The sequence below is a fragment of the Littorina saxatilis genome, linkage group LG4 (genome assembly GCF_037325665.1).
Source record: "Littorina saxatilis isolate snail1 linkage group LG4, US_GU_Lsax_2.0, whole genome shotgun sequence".
Classification (NCBI taxonomy): Eukaryota; Metazoa; Mollusca; class Gastropoda; order Littorinimorpha; family Littorinidae; genus Littorina; species Littorina saxatilis.
The window spans coordinates 3,495,270-3,510,200 of NC_090248.1; the positions used below are offsets into that span (position 1 = coordinate 3,495,270).

Genomic DNA, 14,931 nt, shown 5'->3' on the forward strand with positions numbered 1-14,931 from the left:
TCTTCCTGTCTGATCAGTCTCCACGTTAAATCTACAGGCTACATTATTTATCAGGTAACTTACCAAACCGGAGTGTGTGTGTGTGTGTGTGTGTGTGTGTGTGTGTGTCAGTGTGTGTGTGTGTGCCCGGTGTGTGTGTGCCGGATTACCACCATTAACGCACCCTTTTGGACTTTTCTACGTAACCTTACTATGCCTGCTGTGACATTCACGAGGATTATTGTGATTCTTGGACAATCGTGTGCCTGTGCTGGACTTGCAGGAAGACAAACGGCGTCGGAACGTATACGTGCTGCCAAGTGTGCATGCCCAGAGCGCAGTGTGAACCGAGAGTGAATGTGTCATTGTGTGGAAGTTTTGCTTGATTGATTTATTCATGATTTAATTTGCCTTTTGGTTCAATAGAAAAATCTGTGTACGTTATACTTTGTATTTTGTGGTGTGATTCGCCCGAGTGCGAGACCCCCATCCCCGAACGCCTCTGTGGGTAGAATTGTATAATTGTGTGAGTAACGTGAGTGTGTAGATGAGAATGTGTAGATGAGAATGTGAAAGTTGCTTTGGACCCAGACACACACAGCAGACTTCAACGCAACAGCTAAGCTTCAGCCTGACAAAGAAATTCGAGTGACACAGCTAAGGGCTGTACTTGTTATTTCTCTATTAAAACAAATGTTTCAAGATCTTTAGGCCAATAAAAAATAAATTGTCTGTTTCTAATAACATGGGTAAACAAAATAGGGTAGGTCGGTAGGGATTTTTAATTTTTTTTGCCAGGATAGAATTCTTCAAAATAACTAAATGACACAAAGAGACAAGACTCCCTATAGATAAATTTATTAAAAAAAAAGTAAAAAATGTGACAAAGAATATAAAATGATTGTTTTACCTGATCTGGAATCTTCAGTAGTAATTGCATAAAAAAATGTCTGATATATATATATATATCAATTATCATGTTAACTTTTTCTTAAAATGGGTGCGCTAAATCCTAGTCTGTTTGTTTTTAATGGACTAAGCAATCCTTGGACTGACAGAAAATATGTATTTTAAAAATGTCCAGTTGCAAATTACTTATTTTTCTAATTGGAAGAGAATATACATGTACACTCTTTTGTGTTCAAATGGGTAGGGGGCGGGGGTAGTAAAAGGATCACAGTTCAAGATTGTGCGCGACAAGAGGTGTGTTTCTTTTAACTGTGATAAAGAGCGACAACTCAACTTGGTATCTAACACTATTTCTGAACACTGTAACCACTGTAACCACTTTAGCACTTTTAATTTATTTTTTCTGTCTTCCAAACTTCTTCTTCTTCTCCTCCTCTTCTTCTTCGTTCATGGGCTTAGACTCCCATGTTCACTCATGTTTTTAGCACGAGTGGATTTTTACGTGTATGACCGTTTTTACCCCGCCATTTAGGCAGCCATACGCCGCTTTCGGAGGAATTCCAAACTTCTAATTCAGCTTCAAAAAATGAGAGAAAAAAAGGTGTTTTTTTAATTCAACAGTTAAATCACTATGTTGGATATTCTATTTTGCTTCCCTATTCATCTTAAGTTTTTGATCATCTGATTACCTTGCTTTCCTATTTGTAAGATAATATGCACTCTTTTCTGAAAAATAGGTAGGGGGTGGGGGTAGTAAAAGCATCAAAGTTCAAGATTTTGCGCGACAAGAGGTGTGTTTCTTTTAACTGTGATGAAGAGGGATAACTGAACTTGGTATCTAACACTATTTCTGAACACTGTAACCACATTAGCACTTTTAATTTATTTTCTGTCTTCCAAGCTTTAAATTCAGCTAATAAAATGAGTAAAAAAGTGTTTTTTTCTGAATTCAACAGTTAAATTACTATGTTGGATGCTCTATTTTGCTTCCCTATTTCTGTTCTGAAGTTTTTGATCATCTGACTACCTTGCTTTTCTATTTGGAAGACAATATGCACTCTTTTCTGAAAAATGGGTAGGGGGTGGGGGAAGTAAAAGCATCACAGTTCAAGATTTTGCGCGACAAGAGGTGTGTTTCTTTTAACTGTGATGAAGAGGGATAACTGAACTTGGTATCTAACACTATTTCTGAACACTGTAACCACATTAGCACTTTTAATTTATTTTCTGTCTTCCAAGCTTTAAATTCAGCTAATAAAATGAGTAAAAAAGTGTTTTTTTCTGAATTCAACAGTTAAATTACTATGTTGGATGCTCTATTTTGCTTCCCTATTTCTGTTCTGAAGTTTTTGATCATCTGACTACCTTGCTTTTCTATTTGGAAGACAATATGCACTCTTTTCTGAAAAATGGGTAGGGGGTGGGGGAAGTAAAAGCATCACAGTTCAAGATTTTGCGCGACAAGAGGTGTGTTTCTTTTAACTGTGATGAAGAGGGATAACTCAACTTGGTATCTAACACTATTTCTGAACACTGTAACCACTTTAGCACTTTTAATTTATTTTTTTCTGTCATCCAAGTTTTGAATTCAGCTTACAAAATGAGTAAACAAGTGTGTTTTTTCTGAATTCAACAGTTAAATAACTCTGTTGGGTGTTCTTTTTTGCTTCCCTATTTCTGTTCTGAAGTTTTTGATCATCTGATTACCTTGCCTTTCTATTTGGAAGATAATATGCACTCTTTTCTGAAGAATGGGTAGGGGGTAGGGGTAGTAAAAGCATCACAGTTCAAGATTTTGCGCGACAAGAGGTGCGTTTCTTTTAACTGTGATGAAGAGGGATAACTCAACTTGGTATCTAACACTATTTCTGAACACTGTAACCACTTCAGCACTTTTAATTTATTTTTTTCTGTCATCCAAGCTTTAAATTCAGCTTATAAAATGAGTAAACAAGTGGGTTTTTTCTGAATTCAACAGCTAAATCACTCTGTTGGGTGTTCTTTTTTGCTTCCCTATTTCTGTTCTGAAGTTTTTGATCATCTGATTACCTTGCCTTTCTATTTGGAAGATAATATGCACTCTTTTCTGAAGAATGGGTAGGGGGTAGGGGTAGTAAAAGCATCACAGTTTAAGATTTTGCGCGACAAGAGGTGCGTTTCTTTTAACTGTGATGAAGAGGGATAACTCAACTTGGTATCTAACACTATTTCTGAACACTGTAACCAGTTTTGCACTTTTAATTTATTTATTTCTGTCTTCCAAGCTTTAAATTCAGCTAATAAAATGAGTAAAAAGGTGTGTTTTTTCTGAATTCACCAGTTAAATCACTATGTTGCATGTTCTATTTTGCTTCCCTATTTTTGTTCTGAAGTTTTGATCATCTGACTACCTTGCTTGTCTATTTGGAAGATAATAAGCACTCTTTTCTGAAAAATGAGTAGGGGGTGGGGGTAGTAAAAGCATCACAGTTCAAAATTTTGCGCGACAAGAGGTGTATTTCTCTTAAAATTTGTGAAGAGGGATAACTCAACTTGTTATTTAACACTATTTCTGAACACTGTAACCACTTTAACACTTTTAATTTATGTTTGACTGTGTTCCATGCTTCAAATTGGGCTTCAAAAATGGATACATAAGGGTTTTTTTCCAAATTCACCTGTAAAATCACTATGTTTGATGTTCTATTTTGCTTCCCTATTTCTCTTCTTCAGTTTCTGATCATCCGATTGTTTTTTTGTTAACATATTCACAATACAATATCACAATTTCTTCAGTAGGGTTTGCGTGAAAAAATCTCATACCTATGCTCAAACTTCAGTCGCTATCTCAAAATTTTGCGCGACAAGCTCTATTCATTTTGTTTTTTCCTGATAAACAAAACACTGAACTAACATAAAAACAAACCTTTAAAACTGCCTAACCACTTTGAAATATGGCCTCAGGTGTGAACTCCAGCCTTAAGACATTTTACTCACCGATAAAAAGAAAACACACAGTCACAAAGTTTTGGTTTCAGTTTGACCTTTCTCTCTCTGTTTTATTTGTTTGCTTGACTGCTGTTTGTTTGACTGCTGTTTGCTTGACTGCTGTTTGTTTGACTGCTGTTTGTTTGACTGCTGTTTGTTTGACTGCTGTTTGACTGCTGTTTGTTTGACTGCTGTTTGACTGCTGTTTGTTTGACTGCTGTTTGACTGCTGTTTGTTTGACTGCTGTTTGTTTGACTGCTGTTTGCTTGACTGCTGTTTGCTTGACTGCTGTTTGTTTGACTGCTGTTTGCTTGACTGCTGTTTGCTTGACTGCTGTTTGTTTGACTGCTGTTTGTTTGACTGCTGTTTGCTTGACTGCTGTTTGTTTGACTGCTGTTTGACTGCTGTTTGTTTGACTGCTGTTTGTTTGACTGCTGTTTGTTTGACTGCTGTTTGTTTGACTGCTGTTTGTTTGACTGCTGTTTGTTTGACTGCTGTTTGCTTGACTGCTGTTTGCTTGACTGCTGTTTGCTTGACTGCTGTTTGCTTGACTGCTGTTTGCTTGACTGCTGTTTGTTTGACTGCTGTTTGTTTGACTGCTGTTTGCTTGACTGCTGTTTGTTTGACTGCTGTTTGTTTGACTGCTGTTTGCTTGACTGCTGTTTGACTGCTGTTTGTTTGACTGCTGTTTGACTGCTGTTTGTTTGACTGCTGTTTGACTGCTGTTTGTTTGACTGCTGTTTGTTTGACTGCTGTTTGCTTGACTGCTGTTTGTTTGACTGCTGTTTGTTTGACTGCTGTTTGCTTGACTGCTGTTTGTTTGACTGCTGTTTGTTTGACTGCTGTTTGCTTGACTGCTGTTTGACTGCTGTTTGTTTGACTGCTGTTTGACTGCTGTTTGTTTGACTGCTGTTTGACTGCTGTTTGTTTGACTGCTGTTTGTTTGACTGCTGTTTGCTTGACTGCTGTTTGCTTGACTGCTGTTTGTTTGACTGCTGTTTGCTTGACTGCTGTTTGCTTGACTGCTGTTTGTTTGACTGCTGTTTGTTTGACTGCTGTTTGCTTGACTGCTGTTTGTTTGACTGCTGTTTGACTGCTGTTTGTTTGACTGCTGTTTGTTTGACTGCTGTTTGTTTGACTGCTGTTTGTTTGACTGCTGTTTGTTTGACTGCTGTTTGTTTGACTGCTGTTTGCTTGACTGCTGTTTGTTTGACTGCTGTTTGTTTGACTGCTGTTTGCTTGACTGCTGTTTGTTTGACTGCTGTTTGTTTGACTGCTGTTTGTTTGACTGCTGTTTGTTTGACTGCTGTTTGTTTGACTGCTGTTTGTTTGACTGCTGTTTGTTTGACTGCTGTTTGTTTGACTGCTGTTTGCTTGACTGCTGTTTGCTTGACTGCTGTTTGCTTGACTGCTGTTTGTTTGACTGCTGTTTGTTTGACTGCTGTTTGTTTGACTGCTGTTTGTTTGACTGCTGTTTGTTTGACTGCTGTTTGCTTGACTGCTGTTTGACTGCTGTTAGCTTGACTGCTGTTTGCTTGACTGCTGTTTGACTGCTGTTTGACTGCTGTTTGACTGCTGTTTGCTTGACTGCTGTTTGCTTGACTGCTGTTTGCTTGACTGCTGTTTGCTTGACTGCTGTTTGACTGCTGTTTGCTTGACTGCTGTTTGACTGCTGTTTGACTGCTGTTTGCTTGACTGCTGTTTGCTTGACTGCTGTTTGACTGCTGTTTGACTGCTGTTTGCTTGACTGCTGTTTGCTTGACTGCTGTTTGACTGCTGTTTGCTTGACTGCTGTTTGACTGCTGTTTGACTGCTGTTTGCTTGACTGCTGTTTGCTTGACTGCTGTTTGACTGCTGTTTGACTGCTGTTTGCTTGACTGCTGTTTGCTTGACTGCTGTTTGACTGCTGTTTGTTTGACTGCTGTTTGCTTGACTGCTGTTTGTTTGACTGCTGTTTGTTTGACTGCTGTTTGCTTGACTGCTGTTTGTTTGACTGCTGTTTGACTGCTGTTTGTTTGACTGCTGTTTGTTTGACTGCTGTTTGTTTGACTGCTGTTTGTTTGACTGCTGTTTGTTTGACTGCTGTTTGTTTGACTGCTGTTTGCTTGACTGCTGTTTGTTTGACTGCTGTTTGTTTGACTGCTGTTTGCTTGACTGCTGTTTGTTTGACTGCTGTTTGTTTGACTGCTGTTTGTTTGACTGCTGTTTGTTTGACTGCTGTTTGTTTGACTGCTGTTTGTTTGACTGCTGTTTGTTTGACTGCTGTTTGTTTGACTGCTGTTTGCTTGACTGCTGTTTGCTTGACTGCTGTTTGCTTGACTGCTGTTTGTTTGACTGCTGTTTGTTTGACTGCTGTTTGCTTGACTGCTGTTTGCTTGACTGCTGTTTGCTTGACTGCTGTTTGTTTGACTGCTGTTTGCTTGACTGCTGTTTGACTGCTGTTAGCTTGACTGCTGTTTGCTTGACTGCTGTTTGACTGCTGTTTGACTGCTGTTTGACTGCTGTTTGCTTGACTGCTGTTTGCTTGACTGCTGTTTGCTTGACTGCTGTTTGACTGCTGTTTGTTTGACTGCTGTTTGTTTGACTGCTGTTTGCTTGACTGCTGTTTGCTTGACTGCTGTTTGCTTGACTGCTGTTTGTTTGACTGCTGTTTGCTTGACTGCTGTTTGTTTGACTGCTGTTTGTTTGACTGCTGTTTGCTTGACTGCTGTTTGTTTGACTGCTGTTTGTTTGACTGCTGTTTGCTTGACTGCTGTTTGACTGCTGTTTGTTTGACTGCTGTTTGACTGCTGTTTGTTTGACTGCTGTTTGACTGCTGTTTGTTTGACTGCTGTTTGTTTGACTGCTGTTTGCTTGACTGCTGTTTGTTTGACTGCTGTTTGTTTGACTGCTGTTTGCTTGACTGCTGTTTGTTTGACTGCTGTTTGTTTGACTGCTGTTTGCTTGACTGCTGTTTGACTGCTGTTTGTTTGACTGCTGTTTGACTGCTGTTTGTTTGACTGCTGTTTGACTGCTGTTTGTTTGACTGCTGTTTGTTTGACTGCTGTTTGCTTGACTGCTGTTTGCTTGACTGCTGTTTGTTTGACTGCTGTTTGCTTGACTGCTGTTTGCTTGACTGCTGTTTGTTTGACTGCTGTTTGTTTGACTGCTGTTTGCTTGACTGCTGTTTGTTTGACTGCTGTTTGACTGCTGTTTGTTTGACTGCTGTTTGTTTGACTGCTGTTTGTTTGACTGCTGTTTGTTTGACTGCTGTTTGTTTGACTGCTGTTTGTTTGACTGCTGTTTGCTTGACTGCTGTTTGTTTGACTGCTGTTTGTTTGACTGCTGTTTGCTTGACTGCTGTTTGTTTGACTGCTGTTTGTTTGACTGCTGTTTGTTTGACTGCTGTTTGTTTGACTGCTGTTTGTTTGACTGCTGTTTGTTTGACTGCTGTTTGTTTGACTGCTGTTTGTTTGACTGCTGTTTGCTTGACTGCTGTTTGCTTGACTGCTGTTTGCTTGACTGCTGTTTGCTTGACTGCTGTTTGTTTGACTGCTGTTTGTTTGACTGCTGTTTGTTTGACTGCTGTTTGTTTGACTGCTGTTTGCTTGACTGCTGTTTGACTGCTGTTAGCTTGACTGCTGTTTGCTTGACTGCTGTTTGACTGCTGTTTGACTGCTGTTTGACTGCTGTTTGCTTGACTGCTGTTTGCTTGACTGCTGTTTGCTTGACTGCTGTTTGCTTGACTGCTGTTTGACTGCTGTTTGCTTGACTGCTGTTTGACTGCTGTTTGACTGCTGTTTGCTTGACTGCTGTTTGCTTGACTGCTGTTTGACTGCTGTTTGACTGCTGTTTGCTTGACTGCTGTTTGCTTGACTGCTGTTTGACTGCTGTTTGCTTGACTGCTGTTTGACTGCTGTTTGACTGCTGTTTGCTTGACTGCTGTTTGCTTGACTGCTGTTTGACTGCTGTTTGACTGCTGTTTGCTTGACTGCTGTTTGCTTGACTGCTGTTTGACTGCTGTTTGTTTGACTGCTGTTTGCTTGACTGCTGTTTGTTTGACTGCTGTTTGTTTGACTGCTGTTTGCTTGACTGCTGTTTGTTTGACTGCTGTTTGACTGCTGTTTGTTTGACTGCTGTTTGTTTGACTGCTGTTTGTTTGACTGCTGTTTGTTTGACTGCTGTTTGTTTGACTGCTGTTTGTTTGACTGCTGTTTGCTTGACTGCTGTTTGTTTGACTGCTGTTTGTTTGACTGCTGTTTGCTTGACTGCTGTTTGTTTGACTGCTGTTTGTTTGACTGCTGTTTGTTTGACTGCTGTTTGTTTGACTGCTGTTTGTTTGACTGCTGTTTGTTTGACTGCTGTTTGTTTGACTGCTGTTTGTTTGACTGCTGTTTGCTTGACTGCTGTTTGCTTGACTGCTGTTTGCTTGACTGCTGTTTGTTTGACTGCTGTTTGTTTGACTGCTGTTTGCTTGACTGCTGTTTGCTTGACTGCTGTTTGCTTGACTGCTGTTTGTTTGACTGCTGTTTGCTTGACTGCTGTTTGACTGCTGTTAGCTTGACTGCTGTTTGCTTGACTGCTGTTTGACTGCTGTTTGACTGCTGTTTGACTGCTGTTTGCTTGACTGCTGTTTGCTTGACTGCTGTTTGCTTGACTGCTGTTTGACTGCTGTTTGCTTGACTGCTGTTTGACTGCTGTTTGACTGCTGTTTGCTTGACTGCTGTTTGCTTGACTGCTGTTTGACTGCTGTTTGACTGCTGTTTGCTTGACTGCTGTTTGCTTGACTGCTGTTTGACTGCTGTTTGCTTGACTGCTGTTTGACTGCTGTTTGACTGCTGTTTGCTTGACTGCTGTTTGCTTGACTGCTGTTTGACTGCTGTTTGACTGCTGTTTGCTTGACTGCTGTTTGCTTGACTGCTGTTTGACTGCTGTTTGTTTGACTGCTGTTTGCTTGACTGCTGTTTGTTTGACTGCTGTTTGTTTGACTGCTGTTTGCTTGACTGCTGTTTGTTTGACTGCTGTTTGACTGCTGTTTGTTTGACTGCTGTTTGTTTGACTGCTGTTTGTTTGACTGCTGTTTGTTTGACTGCTGTTTGTTTGACTGCTGTTTGTTTGACTGCTGTTTGCTTGACTGCTGTTTGTTTGACTGCTGTTTGTTTGACTGCTGTTTGCTTGACTGCTGTTTGTTTGACTGCTGTTTGTTTGACTGCTGTTTGTTTGACTGCTGTTTGTTTGACTGCTGTTTGTTTGACTGCTGTTTGTTTGACTGCTGTTTGTTTGACTGCTGTTTGTTTGACTGCTGTTTGCTTGACTGCTGTTTGCTTGACTGCTGTTTGTTTGACTGCTGTTTGTTTGACTGCTGTTTGTTTGACTGCTGTTTGTTTGACTGCTGTTTGTTTGACTGCTGTTTGCTTGACTGCTGTTTGACTGCTGTTAGCTTGACTGCTGTTTGCTTGACTGCTGTTTGACTGCTGTTTGACTGCTGTTTGACTGCTGTTTGCTTGACTGCTGTTTGCTTGACTGCTGTTTGCTTGACTGCTGTTTGACTGCTGTTTGCTTGACTGCTGTTTGACTGCTGTTTGACTGCTGTTTGCTTGACTGCTGTTTGCTTGACTGCTGTTTGACTGCTGTTTGACTGCTGTTTGCTTGACTGCTGTTTGCTTGACTGCTGTTTGACTGCTGTTTGCTTGACTGCTGTTTGACTGCTGTTTGACTGCTGTTTGCTTGACTGCTGTTTGCTTGACTGCTGTTTGCTTGACTGCTGTTTGACTGCTGTTTGACTGCTGTTTGCTTGACTGCTGTTTGCTTGACTGCTGTTTGACTGCTGTTTGTTTGACTGCTGTTTGCTTGACTGCTGTTTGCTTGACTGCTGTTTGCTTGACTGCTGTTTGTTTGACTGCTGTTTGTTTGACTGCTGTTTGTTTGACTGCTGTTTGCTTGACTGCTGTTTGCTTGACTGCTGTTTGCTTGACTGCTGTTTGTTTGACTGCTGTTTGTTTGACTGCTGTTTACTTGACTGCTGTTTGCTTGACTGCTGTTTGACTGCTGTTTGACTGCTGTTTGCTTGACTGCTGTTTGACTGCTGTTTGCTTGACTGCTGTTTGTTTGACTGCTGTTTGTTTGACTGCTGTTTGCTTGACTGCTGTTTGTTTGACTGCTGTTTGTTTGACTGCTGTTTGTTTGACTGCTGTTTGTTTGACTGCTGTTTGCTTGACTGCTGTTTGACTGCTGTTTGACTGCTGTTTGCTTGACTGCTGTTTGTTTGACTGCTGTTTGCTTGACTGCTGTTTGTTTGACTGCTGTTTGTTTGACTGCTGTTTGCTTGACTGCTGTTTGCTTGACTGCTGTTTGACTGCTGTTTGACTGCTGTTTGCTTGACTGCTGTTTGACTGCTGTTTGCTTGACTGCTGTTTGTTTGACTGCTGTTTGTTTGACTGCTGTTTGTTTGACTGCTGTTTGTTTGACTGCTGTTTGTTTGACTGCTGTTTGCTTGACTGCTGTTTGTTTGACTGCTGTTTGTTTGACTGCTGTTTGCTTGACTGCTGTTTGTTTGACTGCTGTTTGCTTGACTGCTTGCTTGACTGCTGTTTGCTTGACTGCTTGCTTGACTGCTGTTTGCTTGACTGCTTGCTTGACTGCTGTTTGCTTGACTGCTGTTTGCTTGACTGCTGTTTGCTTGACTGCTGTTTGCTTTTTACATTTAGTCCAGTTTTGACTAAAATGTTTTAACATAGAATGGGAATCGAGACGAGGGTCGTGGTTTATGTGTGCATGTATGTATGTACGTACGTACGTATCTATACATGTATGTATGTGTGTGTGTATGTGTAGAGCGATTCAGAGAAAACTAATAGACCGATCTTCATGACATTTCACATGAGAGTTCCTGCCATGGGTATGACATCCCCGGACTTTTTTTCTCCATTTTTTCGATAAATGACTTTGATGACGTCATATCCGGCTTTTTGTGAAAGTTGAGGACGCACTGTCACGCCCTAATTTTTCAATCAAATTGATTTAAATTTTGGTCAAGCAATCTTCGACAAAGTCTGGACTATGTGATTAAATTTCAGCTCCACAGCGTCAAAAGTAGTTAATTAGTTTGCTCATTACAGTTGTCATTACAACCAAATTTTCATTAACAGATTTAAACAATGATTGCATACTTTTCCCCAATTTCTCTGATTTCAAAAACATATATACATTTGTTATGTTTACTATAAAAATGTGCTCAGAATTAAAGACAATAGGTTTAAGTGAGTACTGCGTTCGCGCGCTACGCGGAGACGAGCGTGACCCGTCTCGGTTTTTCGGTGTGGTTAGTCGAGACTATTTTAATATGGTCTCGGCGATGACTGTTTTTTGGTGTTAATCTGTTACTTTGATGCCGACAGCTTGACTAAATGTTTTTATATCGCTTCACGCGACTTGTTTGGTTTATTTTCCTTTTCCTAAATGTTTTCCTAGCCGAGAAAGCTTCGATAGGCGAGCACTTTGACACTGGATTTGTGCTATCTTTGTCCTTGTGAGTAAACATGTTTTTGTTGCAAAGCATTGACATCACAATTAACAGTCAAGCATTCAAGGTACACAGCAATCAAAGCAAAAACAACAACATACAAAAAACACGCACAATACCAGACATACTGAGCCTCACCTCAAATTCTCGGTCAACCCTGTCGCTAGGCGTGTGATGGGTGACTGTGTGTGGGAGGACGGTGTCCATGTCTGACATCTGTATCCTGCTGTCTCCACTCATGTAGGCCTCCACCACTGCCTCGTGAAGAAACGCGTACTGACCCTGAACACACAACTCGTACCGGTATCATTTCTGCATGCGTGTGTTGTTTGGATCAGGGTTTCATTGAAGCTATGTGTAACTTGAATTAAAACAAAAAGTGGTTTTAAATGACATTAATTAACGGTATTAATTCTGCATGCATGGGTTGTTTAAACCAGGGTTTCATAAACATACGTGATCAACACTTATTGTGGCTTTTATTACACAATTTATTCAGAAGAGTTCATGTTGTTGCCTTGACCGTTACCTTGTTCTGCACCATGTGGCACCGGTCATCTCTCAGCCTGTCCACAGTGTTGTAGATGTTCACTTCCGCTTCCTGCTGCGCTTTGTCGTAGATGATGTCCAGTGCGATGAAGGTTCCGGTTCTGCCTACCCCAGCACTGATGCAGGTCAGACAATACAAAATATATTAAATAATTGAGTAACGAATTCATTAATGTATTAATTATTCAGTTTTTAACATAATGCATTTTTATTTTTCTGGTTTGTTTGCTCGCTGGTGAATTCTAATAAACAAAATGTTGTTTATAAAGCAAAGACTGTCAGCCCTACTTTCTTTAAACTATATTATTCTGGAAGGAAACTACGGAAAAGTATCAACACTTGCCTACAGTGCACAACAAGGGGCGGGGCTTGAGTTGTGCGTGGAGCACGTGACCTGACGTAACGCCAGAAATTGACAAGGGGCGTGGTGGCGGGCACCTCATGGTCCCTCCAGCTCTGGTAGTGGTACTGCTTCACACGCCGCTTCTCTGAGCCCTGCAGGCAAGAATCGATCAAACATTTTTCTCCTCAAGGTTTTGACATTTCAAATTTAGCAGATTTTAAGGAAAGATTATGCAGTAGCTTGATTATGTTTATGTGACAGGGGAGGCTACCGCTCCTTTCACAGCAGACTCTGCACCCGAGTTGTTGGCCTTTAAGTCAACACTTCTGGATTGTGGAATTATGTTTGTGACGGGGTCTGGTGGTTTCCGATTGTCCGTATGTTCATGGAAACCTTCGGGTTTGCATAACAGTTTTTATAGGGCTAAGAAATTGGCCCTAATATTTTCAATCCTGTTTGATTGCACTTCGCCTCCCGAGGTGATCGTAGTGTTACGGCACTCGGTTACATTTAGTTTACAATTATTGAAGAATCATAGTGCACAACTAACCTCGGATTGTTTGAGGTCAAAGGTCCTGACGACGAAGTGAGCTCTGGTCTCCTCCTCCACCCCCGTCACCTCCATGTGTCCAGTGGTCAGCCTGTCTCCCTGGGCCGGCCAGTACTCGTAGCACTTGGGCTGTGTGACAAGGATTATATAAGCAAACAATAAAACTGAAACACCTATTTGTGCACATACTACGATGACAACAAAACACTTCTGTGCGCACACAATAATAGTAAAACAGAATTAATACATCTTTGCGCACACATACGACTGAGACAAAACTCTTCTACACCAACTACACTTTTCTGACAGACACCAGTCATATACACTGCAATAACATTATGTCCCCTCCCTGAAACAACATTTTAATTATCAGACCTTCATCTTTTATATTGAACATTCGTCAGCACCAAGATCGGTCTCACTTGAAATGTCATTGTGTTGTCTTTACCTTGTTTCCCTCCTTAACATTTGTGAGCATGACGATATCAGTGACCCCCTCTTGCCATACCATCCGCCAGAAATCGTCCACTGTGTTGTCTCTCGGTCCCTGGGCAGCGATGTAAGCTTTCTCCATATGATATCCCTGCAGGAGAGTTACACGGGTACCAATGAATCACCAAGGTCAGTTTGTCATCAAGCATACCTACACGGTTAAACATGCCCAGCAACTAAATCTCAAGTTTTATGTTTACGATGGTAAACTGAAACCACTAAAGTTATGTCATCAAGCCGTTGCTATCCTACTCATCTACTACTACTACTGCTGCAGAAGTTGATGATGTTACTGCTACGACTACTTCTATAGTCGAGCCTGCCCTTGCGGACACCCATCTAAAGGGACACCGTGTCTATAACGACTACTTCTATAGTCGAGCCTGCCCTTGCGGACACCCATCTAAAGGGACACCGTGTCTATAACGACTACTTCTATAGTCGAGCCTGCCCTTGCGGACACCCATCTAAAGGGACCGCCTGTCTATAACGACTACTCCGAAGAATCCCAGACGACTTTGTCTCCTACATAATTCACCTTTCCGTCATGTCTACCTGTCTAATGAATCCAAAGACCACTTTTGGTCACTCCCTTTGGTGATTGATGTAGACAGGAATGATGTACTTCTGTTTCTACTTCCATCACGACCAACACTACCACTATATACTACCACTTCTACTGCTGCTGCTTCTACTCCAGTATCACCATTTGCCATCATAGTAATAACCGCTACGGCCAGCAGAGCTGCTGCAGCTGCCCATGATACGTCCTTGTCAACCTCATCCTCTCTCTGCTATTAAGTCCTCCTCCTTCTCTTCCAAATCATATTCCTCGATCACATACTACACTGGTGGGAAGACACCACTATAAGCCGTAGGATTGTTGGCGTTTCTCTCGGTCCTTGGGCGGCCGGCAAAGTACGCTGTTGGCGTTTCAGCGCTTTGAGCAGGGTTACATCCGGGGTACATGCGCTTTAGAAATATTATGCATTTTTATTGTTGTTGTTTGTATTAATATATGGATGTTAACTTTATGAATATGTAAACAATAATAAAGCATTGTTTAAATCAAATACTGAACTCACCCTGACAAAGCTGGCGTTGACGTAGTCCGAGGCATCGTCCCCATCCACCTGTTCCAGCTCCACCCGGTTCTTGTCGTCTGTGGAAACACATTCTTCAGTCACACATGATCACATTGCGATCTCGTCCTTTCCTATTGAAAGGGAAACAAAACGCCAAAGCGACACCAGCTTTTCCTTTTTGTTTCCTTTTGTATTTGTTTCTAACTATGTCCTGAAGAAGCCACCACAGGCGAACATGTGACATATTGTTGTGTGTGCTATGTAACTAACGTGCATTATCAGCAACACTCACAGGGCAGGATGCTGGTGAAGCGGTTCTTGTAGTGGTTGTCCTTTCTCTCCCCGTTCTTCACCGCAAAGTCCTTCTTGGGGATCATACGCTGAAAAAAACCATGCACACCATTGACACAATAAGAATGGAACCGTAACGAAATCTTAATCATAATTGATAATCATACTATAACTATTTTACCACAGTCTGTTTTTTGTTTTGCTGAATCATACCTCGGCATTAAACATACAATCCTTCTTGGGAATACAGTTTGGCTCGCCGTCT

The 14,931-nt window shown here is 41.2% G+C and overlaps 1 protein-coding gene across 1 annotated transcript in view; it reads right to left on the bottom strand.

The window, feature by feature from the left end:
* LOC138965702 (receptor-type tyrosine-protein phosphatase epsilon-like) overlaps nucleotides 1–14,931 on the bottom strand; it is a gene marked incomplete at its 5' end in the record, with an annotated part of 28,255 nt that overhangs the window by 5,262 nt on the left and 8,062 nt on the right. The window contains 7 exon segments of the mRNA XM_070337877.1: nucleotides 11,495–11,638; nucleotides 11,886–12,021; nucleotides 12,249–12,400; nucleotides 12,799–12,927; nucleotides 13,247–13,381; nucleotides 14,376–14,452; nucleotides 14,668–14,755. Of these exon segments, the coding sequence (XP_070193978.1) occupies nucleotides 11,495–11,638; nucleotides 11,886–12,021; nucleotides 12,249–12,400; nucleotides 12,799–12,927; nucleotides 13,247–13,381; nucleotides 14,376–14,452; nucleotides 14,668–14,755 (861 nt within the window).